Source organism: Panonychus citri, unplaced genomic scaffold (assembly GCF_014898815.1).
Source record: "Panonychus citri isolate SS breed McGregor unplaced genomic scaffold, ASM1489881v1 Contig00136, whole genome shotgun sequence".
In the NCBI taxonomy this organism is placed as follows: Eukaryota; Metazoa; Arthropoda; class Arachnida; order Trombidiformes; family Tetranychidae; genus Panonychus; species Panonychus citri.
In genome coordinates this window covers 2,923,505-2,936,910 of record NW_026515541.1, presented here as the reverse complement: position 1 = coordinate 2,936,910, position 13,406 = coordinate 2,923,505, and the positions used below count along the sequence as shown (strand labels likewise).

The 13,406-nt window shown below is 35.0% G+C and overlaps 4 protein-coding genes across 4 annotated transcripts; 2 read left to right on the top strand and 2 right to left on the bottom strand.

Annotated features, from left to right (window-relative positions):
- Positions 1 to 249: 249 nt before the first annotated feature.
- Positions 250 to 4,347, top strand: LOC128392599 (laminin subunit beta-1-like). The gene has a single exon (XM_053352647.1). It carries the CDS (start codon positions 318 to 320, stop codon positions 4,236 to 4,238), a length of 3,921 nt encoding a protein of 1,306 aa, XP_053208622.1. The 5' UTR covers positions 250 to 317; the 3' UTR covers positions 4,239 to 4,347.
- LOC128392604 (thyroid receptor-interacting protein 6-like) lies at positions 4,269 to 5,593 on the bottom strand. Its single transcript, XM_053352650.1, has one exon. The coding sequence runs from the start codon at positions 5,155 to 5,157 to the stop codon at positions 4,621 to 4,623; it is 537 nt and encodes a 178-aa protein (XP_053208625.1). The 5' UTR covers positions 5,158 to 5,593; the 3' UTR covers positions 4,269 to 4,620.
- A 162-nt stretch (positions 5,594 to 5,755) lies between these two features.
- LOC128392602 (structural maintenance of chromosomes protein 1A-like) lies at positions 5,756 to 10,551 on the bottom strand. The gene is made up of 6 exons (XM_053352648.1): positions 9,890 to 10,551; positions 7,239 to 9,746; positions 7,039 to 7,151; positions 6,540 to 6,957; positions 6,355 to 6,465; positions 5,756 to 6,267 (listed from the first exon to the last, which is right to left on the bottom strand). The coding sequence occupies exons 1-6, from the start codon at positions 10,409 to 10,411 to the stop codon at positions 6,208 to 6,210; spliced, it is 3,732 nt and encodes a 1,243-aa protein (XP_053208623.1). The 5' UTR covers positions 10,412 to 10,551; the 3' UTR covers positions 5,756 to 6,207.
- A 113-nt stretch (positions 10,552 to 10,664) lies between these two features.
- On the top strand, positions 10,665 to 12,912 carry LOC128392603 (serine/threonine-protein kinase 3-like). Its single transcript, XM_053352649.1, has one exon. The coding sequence runs from the start codon at positions 11,135 to 11,137 to the stop codon at positions 12,686 to 12,688; it is 1,554 nt and encodes a 517-aa protein (XP_053208624.1). The 5' UTR covers positions 10,665 to 11,134; the 3' UTR covers positions 12,689 to 12,912.
- Positions 12,913 to 13,406: the final 494 nt, after the last annotated feature.

Below are 13,406 nucleotides of genomic sequence, written 5' to 3'. Positions count from 1 at the left end.
CAATTTTCAATGACAATTAAGAACTCATTTAGATAAAGATCTTTATCTAGCTGATAATCTAATAAATTTGACCTATTAATCAATCAATTGGTCTGAACGAGATAATCAGTTTTAACTCTTTGAGTCCACTAAAGGTAGAAAATGATTGACAAGAGATGAAGACAATCAAAATGATTAAGATGATGGAGATGAAAGCAGATAAGATGAAGACAAATGAAAGAGGAAATGAAGATTAACGGGAAGTGAAGAAATGATTGCGTATGAAAAGATTAGAGATAATCAAGTGAAGATTAATATTCAATCACATGAGAGATTAAATGGTAAATCGAGAAAATATTATGTTGTCTAGAAGTGAGTTCGTGTTTTCAACTTTACTGTTTGTTGTTTTCGTACCAACGGACATTTTCACCCGTAACCAAGGTTGTGACCCAAGTACAGGTCAATGTGCGTGTAAATTGAATGTGATCGGTCGCGATTGTAACTCATGTGCCAAGAATCATTATGGATTAGAGTTATTCGAAGACGGATGTCGACCTTGCAACTGTGACCCTGGTGGATCTTATAGTTTACAATGTGACATGAGAACTGGACAATGTCCTTGTCGTCGAAATGTAACCGGTCAAAGATGTGACACAATTGAATCAGGATTTTTTGTTCCATCTCTTGATGCAATTATTTACGAAGCAGAAAAAGCTGATCACTCAAATAATGTTATTCCAATGACGATGCCTGTGGTTCCAAGTGAACAGAAAATATGGACTGGTGATGGTTTCGTCCGTGCCTACGAAAAATCCTTCATTAATTTTACAATTAACGTTCCCTATCCAGCACGTTATGATATAATCATCAGGTATCAACCTTCTGAGTTCATTTGGAGCGAAGGAACCATTCTAGTCGAACCTTTAGCGAGAGAAGGTCACCCTAACCCTGGAAATCGGTGCGGAAAAAAATTCGTTTATGGTAAACAAACATTCCAATTTCAACCTCATAGCTATTACACTACAATTGGCTTTTATTGTTTTGATAGCGGGGAAAAGTATCGGGTTATAATTGATATTGGCTTATGGAATGGAGGTTATGAGAATTCATCAATTTCTATTGACTCGATTGTATTGATTCCCCTTATTGGCGATATCGAATTGTTTGCTGATCCATCAAAAAAACTTCTACGCGAAGAGTACAGAAGAGGCCGATGTGCGGAATACTTGTACACGATGTTAGGCTATTCTATACCAGATCAATGTAAACGATATTACCAATCAATGGCTCTTGCGATGTACGATGGAGCTCAATCATGTTACTGTGACGGAACTGGATCAAAGTCGACAATTTGTTCACCTCTTGGTGGTAAATGTGACTGTCAAAGTAATATTGTTGGTCGTCGGTGTGATTCTTGTGCCTTGGGTTTCTATCAATTCAGTCGTGAAGGTTGTTTACCTTGTGATTGTCACTCTTCGGGCTCAGAAAATTTCAACTGTGACATAAACTCAGGTCAATGTAAATGTGGACCCAAAACTTATGGCCGCCAATGTGATGAATGTCAACCTGGTTTCTGGAATTATCCTCAATGTGATGAGAGATGTGATTGTAATGGCCATGCAAAAATTTGTGATTCTAAAACAGGAGCTTGTCGAGATTGTCTCGACTTTACTGGTGGTCATCGATGTGAAAAGTGTGTCAAAGGCTATTATGGTAATCCATTGAAAGGAATCGATATTCCTTGTAAACCTTGTCCATGTCCAGGTATTCCTGAGTCTGGTAATTTCCACGCTGAATCATGTCAACTTGACCCAATGACGAACTCGCCTCGATGCTATTGTAAGATTGGCTACATTGGTGAAAGATGTGATCAATGTGATGAAAATTATTTCGTCTCCGACACTCCGATAATCAGTGAAACAGGAACTCTCGAGATCAACAAATGTCTTCCATGTAATTGTAGTAATAACATTGACATTTCGACTCCAGGTAATTGTGATCGACGAACTGGTGCTTGTCTCAAGTGTTTATACAACACTGAAGGAGATCATTGTGAACGATGTCAAAAAGGTTTCTTTGGAAATGCCTCGGACACTCCATGTAAAAAGTGTGTTTGTTCAGCTGTGGGTACGCAAATAACAGAAGAGATTTGTGACCATGTATCTGGACAATGTCCATGTTTACCCAATGTCGTTGGTACTCGATGTGATAAATGTGAAATAAATCATGGGAATATAAAATCGGGCATTGGTTGTTTTCCATGTGATTGTAACCCTCGTGGTTCATTCAATTTGAGTTGTTCTATGCTTGATGGTCAATGTTCATGTCGACCGGGACATGGAGGATTAAAGTGTAACGAATGTCAACCTAATCATTGGGGTGACCCAAAAATCATGTGTTATCCATGTGAATGTGATCCAACTGTATCATCGAGTCTACAATGTAATAAACACGATGGTTCTTGTGTTTGTCTCAAGGGGTTTTCTGGTAAAAAGTGCGATCAATGTGCTCGTGGTTACTGCGGAAGTGCACCAATATGTGAAGCATGTGAAGTTCGTTTCGAGAAATGGGACTGGACTATTCAACAATTGCGAAACGAAACATCGAGCTTGATTAGCAGAGCTATGAAAATTAAATTGATTGAGAATCAATTGGCTACTGCTGAGAATTTGATTCCTTCCAGACTATCTATAAATGAATTCGTTGGCGATCTTCAAAATATAAGTAATCTGCTGATTGAAAATATTTCGTTGGTGGAAAAAAATATCGAAACGATTGTCCAACAAACAGCTCAAGCCAATTCCCGTCTCGATAAAATTGATTTGTTCACCAAAGATTTGGAAGAACTGAGTTGCTCATTCAAAGAAGATACAATAGTGGCTTATGGTGTTCGTAGTAGACTTAATCAATCGAAAGTCGCTGCTGAAAGAGCCTCGATTGCAGATAAACGTGTTGGCAATTTACTCTATTCGTCTGAAAGCTTACGAGATTCAACACAATATTTTCTTGGTCTGATTAGGTATGACCACGAAAAATCAATGGAAGACAATCGAGGATCGTTAGTTATGATTTCAAGAAGTATTCAAGATCTTAAACATAATATTTCTGACATCAACAAAGTGATCTGCGGTAACAGATCAACGATCGACGAGTGTGGTTACGTTTGTGGTGGGATAGGATGTGCAAAGTGTGGAGATATTTCTTGTGATGCAGCGACATCTAAAGCTCGATCAGCGTTGAATTATGGTCAAGATACGGAGAAAAAGTTGAAAGAACTTCGAAAAAAAGGAAAAAAGGAAATGAGAAACATCGAGGAAGCTCGAAGACGAAGTGACGAAGCTCTTAGAGAAGCACAAAGAGCTTATGAGCGAGCAGTTGCAACCAAGAACAATTCAGAAGCAATGAACAAAAAAATCGAAGAATTTTTCAGTCCAATCAACGAATTCGTGGAAAAATCAACGACACCATCAGAGATCAGAACCATGGCCGAAAATTGTTTAGAAATCAAAATTTTACTTACTCCTGATGATATTAATAATATAGTAAAGGAAATTACTTCCGTCTCTAATGGTATTAACGACGAGGACTTTTCAAGAGCCGAGGCCGTTTTTAGATATGCTAAAGATCTTGAGGCCGATATCAATGAGACTCTAAACAACATGAACAAGGCGCTTTTTAGATCAACGGAAGTGTCAAATATTCTGAAAGCCGCTCAAGAAGATGAAGAAAAATCTGCTGATTTAATCAAATGCGCCAGGGCTGAGGTGCAAGACGATTTTACTGAATTAAAGATAATTTTAAATAAAATTGATCATAACACTTCAGTCATTCAGGAAAAAATCGACAAGTTACCCGAGAGATTCGAGCGATTGTTTAAACCCCGATATTGGAGGGACATTAGAGTTTTCATTGCGAACGCACAGAGAATAGCGAGAGAGGAAACGCCAGAATTGATAATCATCAAAGAAAAATTGGAGGAAAAGTACAGTAAATACAAAAGACTTAAGGACGAAACGCCCGATTTGATCGAAGATAGACTTATCTTCGCGGCTGATATGCATTATCGCTCGAAAAAACTTGCAGAATTCGTAAATACATTGATAATAATCGAAGAAGATATAGAGAACTTATCCAATTTATTTGAAAGTTCATTGAGCACACATGAAGTCGAAATCAAGAAATTAAAAGTCGAATTGCAAGGTTCTATGAAAATAGTTGAAACTCGATGGAATTTTCTTGAAAAATGTCCACTTCGATGAGAACACGAAAGAAAAATGGAGCAACAATAGACCAACGAAAATGATTTCCAATCAATTTATTAATAACGAAAATCGTTTAATTATAAGTATAATTGAATCAATGTTCCCAGTTGATGTTCAGAGAGATTCTGTTTTTGTTTGTTTGTTTGTTTGTTTGTTTCTGTAAAAATTGTTTACTCATCATTAATAATGAATTTGTTAATAAAATGATATAATCATCTTAATTAGATTGATTAATTAAATGGATTGGAATTATTGAGAAATAATTGAATAGATTGTTTCTCGTGCATTAAAAAGGTAAAATACAAGATAAATGTTATGGGGAAAAAATTAGGTGATTATTGATTGAATCAATTAGTTGATTGTTTCAATGTTTTGATTATCAGCAAGCACTTGCTGTTAATTGTCTTACTCTTCGTGCATTACAATTTTGACATAAAATATGATCATCCAAAGGATAACAACCTCGTCCTTCAGCCTGTGAGGACAAAAGGAGGCCACAATCTTCACATTTGTAACACGAAACGTGAAAGTTACGATCAAGAGCCACAGCCCGAACTGTATTTGGCTGATTTGGTTCCGGAACTATCGGTTTATGACAAACACTACACCTTGGAGCAAACTTTTTGGTAAAATCTTCAATACAATGGATCCTGTTGGCATTATCGACGGTAAAAGGTATTCCCTCCAAACCTTTACCACAAACTGTACAAGTGAAACACTCAGCATGATAGGGTTTACCTGTTGCTCGCAAGATCCGATCCAAAATTGGCCTATTACAGACGCAACATTTTTCCAAAGTGTTTAGATAATCACTTTCACAATAAGGTCTACCTGCCAGAGCATAAAAGGCCAACCCTGAAAGTTGACGATTACAAACGCTACAAGTGAAACACCGAATGTGGTAAACTTGATCCATGGCGGTGCATCCTGTGCCCTCGCTCAGAACAGCGTCTCCACATTTATGGCATAAGCCTACAACCGATGGAGTCGCCGTTTTGTCAAGATAATTTAAATGATCCACTTTAACTAAAAGAAAAAAGGAGAGAGGACAAAAATTACTAAAAAAAACAGAGAAACAACCAAACTGTCAAAAGAACAAATGTAAAAATTTCTCTCTCTCTCTCTCTCTTGTTTTGATTTCCTTTTGGTCAACAAAACAAAAAAAAAGCCACAACACAAAATCCGTTGACTGTTTCAACACAATATCATTAATAGTTAGACACAAATAAGCAAACAATCAACACTGGACAATATCGATGATAGATAGAAGACAAAAGTTTAATAAAGACACAAATTGATAATAGAAAATTAAGTTAATTAAAAGGTAAACAAATTGGACTTTCATTAACCTCCGACAATTAAAACTCTTGAAGCGCATTTCAAGTCCCGCCCACGAACTCAAACAACAGAAACTTTTTTTTTTTATTCTTCGAGCGCTTTTTTCAAACGAGTAACTTTTTTATTCTTTTCAACAATTAAGTTTATTTTTGTGTTAATTGATTAAATCATTGGAATTTGATTTGGGTTTTTGTTTTATTTATTAAGTCGGTTTGTTAGTGGATGTCAACTTTTGTTTTTGCTCCTTCGATTATTGTTTTGCTGCTTTTGCTCTTGTTTTAAGCCTTTTGAAGATTCGGTTTTTGTTTAACTTGTTTATCTTATCATAATTAATTAATAATAATACAATAATTATTGATTGGTTATGATTACAATTATATATGATAGTGATTGATTGATGATGACTTGAGGAAGAAAAAAATGAGAAGAAAAAAACAGAGTTAATTTTTGATAATGTAATGAAAATGTGATGATGTAAATATGATTATAAGATGTTGATGATGTTGTGGTTTGTGTGTATGATTAGGTGATAAAATTGATATTAAAAATGATAATGGAAGAATTGAAGATCGTCATTGATTAGTTAATTTTCTTTTCTGATTCAGATTAAAGTATTTGATTTTAAAGATTATTCCTGATACAGGCTTAAATCTGCGAGGAAAATGTGACTAATGGTACAGTCACCGGGCTAGAGAGAGAGAGAGAGAGAGAAACAATAATTAAAATAATATTCGAAAGAAAAAAAATTATTTAAAATTACGGAAAATTAACTTACATCAGTTGTAACACCAACAACGGCATCAGCGTGACCATAAAACTCCTCTTTAAGTGAGATGACGATACATTGAGTATCTGATTCTGTTTTTTCACGAATAAATCGAGCAACCTGAAAGGAGATAATTGGAAAATTGGAATTTAATTTAATCACATTAATAAGAGGTAAAGAATTGATTGAATTACCTTTCCAATGTTCGTATTGTCAAGGGCAGCGTCGATCTCATCGAGAACAAAAAATGGTGCTGGTTTATGGGAATGAATAGCAAATAAAAGGGCAAGAGCGGCGACAGTTTTTTCACCACCACTAAGGTTACTCATCGGTTGAAATCTTTTACCAGGAGCGACACAATTATAATTAATACCTTCCAGATAAGGTTCTTCCGGATTTTCGGGAACAAGAAAAGCTTGGGCACTTTGGTTGGAGGTTAATGATTTATAAATACTATCAACTCGAGCTGCAACAGCCTCGAAACAAGTATTAAAGGTATTTAAACGTTGTCTTTTAACACTTTCGAAATTTTGTTTGGCTCTTTTAGAACCTTCTCTCAGACTGTTCAGTTCGCTGTCCGTTTCACGTAATCGCTCTCTCACATCATCAAGCCTGCGAAAAGAAAAGAAAAGAAAAGTTATAAATTCTTTTTTCTTCCCAAACGGTTAATCAAACTATTGTTGATGGACTTACTTATCGATCGCTCTCATGTTCGGTGCTTGAATTTTTCTCAAAGTTTCCTTTTTATGGTTTATTTCTGTTAACATATCAGCTTCTTTCTTCTTGATTTGCTCAGGCTCATCAATCTAAAATAAAGATAAAGAAAAATTTACTCTCATGGTTGACCTATTTTACCGATGGAATTTGTGAGAAAATGAAAAAAAAGTTCTTACATGTTTGAGACTGTTTTTTAATGTTGAGTAATCTGGAATAATTGTTGAGTCGTGATCATATGATCGTTGAGTAGATGGAGCTCCTTCATCGTCGAAATCATCATCATCACCTGCGGTTCCATTGGCTGTTCCATTGGCAGTACTTTGACTACCATTACGATCTTTAGAGGTTATTGCACCTAAAGAACCGCTAACCAAAGGTAAGTCTATACACTCGAGTTTACAGGTTGTTAAGACTGCGTGACGATCAGCTTTTTTTGATTCTAATCGACATTCAAGAGCCATAAGTGATTTTTGAATTGTACTGATCTCTTTTTGAACACTGGCTAAAGCACGTTTATCCTCTGATATTGTATCTTCCACTTTGTCACATTCGGTTTTCTTTTGGATTTTTTCCGTTTTTAATTCTTCCACTCGATCCATTTCCTCTTCGATGGCTTTCATTTCTCGCTTCTCGGTTGCTCGAGCATCTTCAAGATTTTTTTCCTCCATTTGAAGAGCTTTCTCCCAACGTTTAACGTTGTCATAAGTATCTTTACTCTTCTCGTAGGATAACCTGCTAAGAATTGCATTCTTTTCATTATCCAATTGCAGTTTACGATTTGCAAATTCTTGGCTTTCTTGGGTTTGTCTTTCTTCATATTGACGAATATTGGCCACTCCAAGTTCTTTACAAAAAGCCTCAAATATTTCATCTTCCACAGAATTCATGGCTGTCCTGATTTCGTTTATTTCAACCTCACGGGAGGCCATAGATTCTTTAAGCTCAATCATTTCAGGATTTTCTCTTTGTAATTTCTTTTCATTTTCACTGATCTCTTTTTTAATCTCATCGTTTCGCTTTTCAGCTGTTGTCATATCGATCTTACAATAACGTAAACGTGTCTCCAATCCTTTAATTTGACTTTGAATCACCATAAGATCACTTTCTTTACGTGTTTTCTTTAATTGCTCCTTCAGCTCTTCTGCAAGCTTTTCTTTCTCATATTTAAGCTTGTGAACCTCTTTCTCGTCCCATCGACGAGCTCGTCTTTCCAATTCAGCTGAACCACCAGAAATGAAACCACATTTTTGATAAAAGGTACCATCTAAAGCGACAGCATCATAACGACGACCATCACCAAGATCAAAGGCTACCTGAGCAGCGTCTTCGGGTGTCTCACACACTAATGCATTGTTGGTTGCAAAAAGAACGGCTCTGTCAATCTGTGGTGGATCATATTTGAGTACATCATAAATAAGTCGTACACCTTTTGGACTTTGAATGTTTCTAAGACGCTCTTTAAGTGGCTTAGCAGCAATATAATCCAATGGTAAGAATGTTTCAGGTTCCATCATTTGATCTTTAAGATATTGAATACATCGACGAGCAGTTTCTTCCTTATCGATAACAATCGCTTCCATATGTTTACCCATGACTCGAGTAATGGCCATATTATAACGCTTGTGAATTGGTTTACACAGATTTAACATACGATCATAAACACCAGGATAAAGTTTCTTAAGATGATCAACAACTTCAGCTTTTTTCCTTCTTCTTTCATCTTCATGTCGATCCACTTTGGCATCTCCCAGCTCGCCGTTAATTTGTTCTAATTTTCTGTTGATAGTAGTAACTCTTTCCTTGGCAAATCGGACAATCTCGTCGTTTTCTTGCTCCTTTTTTCTCAATTCGATGAGACTTTGTTCACTAATGGAGATATTATCCTTGAGTTTATCAATTCTTTTCATATTCTCTTCAAGCTCATTCTGTAAAACTCGGATTCTCGATTGGATCTGTTGTTGATCTCTCTGTTCCTGCTCATATTTGTCAGAATCTGCTTTCTGATTTCGTTCTAAAGAATCCAGATCATTAAGATACTTGGATGATAATCGGGTGGCTTCTTCTTTTAATCGGTTGTATTCATGTCTTTGAGATTCTTCAAGAACAATTTCTCGACTTTTACCATCATCTTCGGCTTTCATCTCCTTTTCAAATTCAGCGATTCGTTCATTCACTTTTTCCAATTCTTTGGTCAATTCCATTATTGCCTCTTGATGATTTTCATCAGCTTTTTTGGCGGCAGCTAATGATTTCTTAGCTGTTTGAAGTTTCTTCTCAATATGTGAGGCATTTTCTTTTGCTTTGATGTAAGCTGGTCGTTTCTTGTTCAAATTTAACTCAACATCACGAATTTGTTTGTCAATATTGGCCAAAGTTTTAGTTATTTTGTTGAGATTTTGTCTTTTACCCTTAATCTCTTCCTCTACTTTTTCCTTCTTCCTGACCTGTACATCTAAATCATCTCTTTTCTTTTTCAGATCAGCTTGTAGAACATCAATGTCTTTTTGAATATGATACAATTTGAAAAGTTGCTGGTTCACTAATAAAATGTGTAATTCCTCCTTCAATGTTTGATATCTTTTGGCTTCATTAATCTCGCCTTGAGCTTCCTTCTTTTCAGCAGCAATACCCTTCTTCTTTACATACATATGATGTAATTCCTCTTCACTACGATCCATTGTAGTCTAAAAAAATTGACAGAACAATAAAAGAACCAAAGATAAGTTAATAAACCAGATGAAGATAATAGAAAAACATATGATAACCATCATAAAAATAGGAGAAAAATAAACAGAACAAAACAAAAAAAAAGGAACACAAGTCTTACCTTCTCATTGATATAAGACTCCTTATATTCATTAGAATGAGAAATCTCCTCAAACAGAGCAGTTATTTCCCTTGGATTTTTCATAGCAATTGATTCAACTGCACCTTGATAGACGAGAAAATTTCTCGCCTTCACATTGATACCAAGGGTCTCCAATCTTTTGGCATAATCTTGCTTTGACACTGGATTATTGTCAATCTTATAATCTGAGCTGGCTCCTTGGACATACCTACAAAACCTTGTCTGTCGTCCACTCTCGGAGTCTTCATAAACCAGGGTAACCGAGGCTGAATTTGATACTGGCCGACCAATTGAAGCACCATGAATAAGTTCGGATAATTTTTTCACTCTCAGATTAGATGCTTTCTCACCAAGAACAAAACTAATTGCATCCATAAAATTACTTTTACCACTTCCATTGGGTCCAATAACCGCGGTAAAAGGTTTCAATGGGCCAACCTTTTGTTGTCCCTTATAAGACTTGAAATTTTCAAGCTCAATAAATTTTAGATAACCTGGCATGGTGAACAATAATTATCTACATGGAGTAACAAATAAATTACATCAATTTAAAAGGTCACAATTATATGGAATTAAAGATTTAGTTAGAAATTGAAATTTAATTACCAGAAGTAAGAATTCATTTTAACCAGAAAAAAAGAAATGAAGGAAAAATAGAAAAGCGCAACCAGGGCCATCTTACGTTTACAAAACGAACTTCGAATAAAGAAAAAAATTTTTTCTATTCTTCATCTTTTTTCTCGGACTTCTTGCTTTCTCTTTAAAACAACAACAACAATTGACCGATAATTTAATTGACTCTTAATTCTAAATCTAAAAGGGAATTTTTCTTTTATTCTATTCGAGAGATTAATTAATTGTCAACAATTCTATTAATTAAACTGATAAAATTTAGATCAAAGCGAGAAAATAAATGTTTTCTTAAAAAACATCTCGGTGATTTGTTTACAAAACGACAAAAATTGATTTTCACTTTTTTTAGTGTTTTAATTAACCGACGATAATTTGATTCGCAGAATTAAACGTAAATCAAATTATTTGATCTTCTATCGTAAAGGGACAATGTGCTGTTTCGGAATCATTCCCATTAATCGTTATTAACTGTGTGGCCTTTGTAAAACAAAGCAAAACCCAATTTGCTTTTAACTGTTGATGTAAACGTTTATTTGTGATTGTACCAATTAACCAGAGATCCATTGGGGAATAATTAATTTTGTTTATCAAATGGGTACCCTTGGTAAATTGAGTGAAGAAGCTTTAACTCGTCCACCCGAGGAAGTTTTCGATATAATTTGTAAATTAGGTGAAGGTTCATATGGAGCAGTTTACAAAGCTCTACACAAGGAATCTGGACAAGTTTTAGCAATCAAACAAGTGCCTGTTGAAAGTGATCTTGGAGAGATAATTAAAGAAATATTTATCATGCAACAATGTGATTCACCTTATGTGGTAAAATACTATGGAAGTTATTTCAAAGGTAAAAGCCAAGGAAGTGATCTATGGATTGTGATGGAGTATTGTGGAGGTGGAAGTGTAAGCGATATAATGAGATTGAGAAAAAAAACTCTTTCAGAGGAAGAAATCGCCACCATATTGAAAGACACTCTTCTTGGTTTAGAGTATCTTCATGCTCGTCGTAAGATTCATCGAGATATAAAAGCAGGTAATATCCTTTTAAACAGCGAAGGACATGCCAAGTTAGCCGATTTCGGTGTAGCAGGTCAACTTACCGATACAATGGCTAAGCGTAACACCGTAATTGGGACACCATTTTGGATGGCACCTGAGGTTATCCAAGAGATCGGTTATGATTGTTTAGCTGATATTTGGTCACTTGGAGTGACAGCTCTTGAAATGGCTGAAGGTAAACCACCTTATGGAGATATTCATCCGATGAGAGCCATTTTCATGATCCCAACTAAACCGCCGCCGTCTTTTCGTGACCCTGATCGTTGGTCAACTGAATTTATTGATTTTGTTTCACGTTGTTTGGTAAAAAATCCAGAACATCGAGCCTCAGCAAGTAGTTTACTTCAGCACGAGTTTATTAATAAAGCTTTACCGGTTAGCACATTAATCCATATGATACAAGAAGCCAATATGATTCAAAAAGAGCAATTTAAACAAGGTTGGATCGGAGATGAAGATATTAATTCATCAACTATGGTTCCAAGTTTGAACAGTCAAACACTTAAAGTGACACCTTATGAAACAGCTAATGACACAAGTCAAGGTGTTAACGCTAAATCAGCGACAGTTAAAACGATGGCAACAGTTTCCGATGTTGAATCAAATCTTGGAACATTAATTATCAATGATAAAGCGGACGACGATTATAACGATCGGACATTAAAACCCTCTTTTATGCAACACTTTGAAAGAAATCGAGAACAGCAACAATTACAATTACAATTGCAACAACTTCAACCATCGCCCCAACCACAAGCTCAACTTCCGCTTCATTTACCTCCTCAATCACCATCTCAAATTAATCATCAAATTCAACTTCAATCTCCACCACTACTACAGCCACAATTACAACAACATCAACAACCTTCCCAATATCAACCATTATCTCGATCAATTTTATTAGAAAGTGATTTTGATTTTATTAGATTTTTGTCCAACGAAGAGCTTCCTAAACGAATAACTAATCTTGACTTCGAAATGGAAAATGAAATTGAAAAACTTAGACATCGATACGCAGCTAAAAGACAAAGGATCCTCGATGCTATTGAAACGAAAAGAAAATGTCAAAATCAACAACAAAATTTCTGATAAAAGCTCAAATTAATCCTCAGAATTTTCTCCAAATAATCAATCTGAGAATATTTGAGAGACAATTAAATCAAACATCGATTCGTCCATCAATTAATTTACACTTTTAATTATCCAATAGACACTATTGCCTTGAACAAATTGTTTCAACTTTTATATTAATCATATTAATTAACGAAAAGAGCAAATGTATCTTAATAAACTGATCTTTAATTATTCTATAATCTTTCATTTATCTGACAAATTAATTACCAACAATTAGACTTTCGTTTTAACCAATGATCAGTAAAACATTCAGAAGTAAAAAGTAAAATTATTCAAAGTCTAAATATGTTTATCTTTTTCTGGTCTGTTCTTGTTTCCAATTGAATCTTTTAATTGTCATTCTTTTAATTATTGTTGATTGGTTTTTCTTTTTCTTTTGTTTGATTTGTTTAATTGGATTTAGAATTTGGTTAATATTTGATTTATGCTTTCTACTTTTTTCTCTTTTTCTTTCCAAAGGTTTTCATCTGTAATTTTAGCTACGATTTTATTTGTATGTGAATAACAACAAATAAGAAGAAGACAAATCGATACAAATTATGTGACTAACTCGTTCTGTTTGATTCCCGCCTTTAAATCTTGAGGTAAAGATGGAGTTTCTTTATCTTCAAGTGTCACTAATTAACTTTTACCTTGAAAGATGGAACAATTTTGATTTATGTTTAATTCTTTT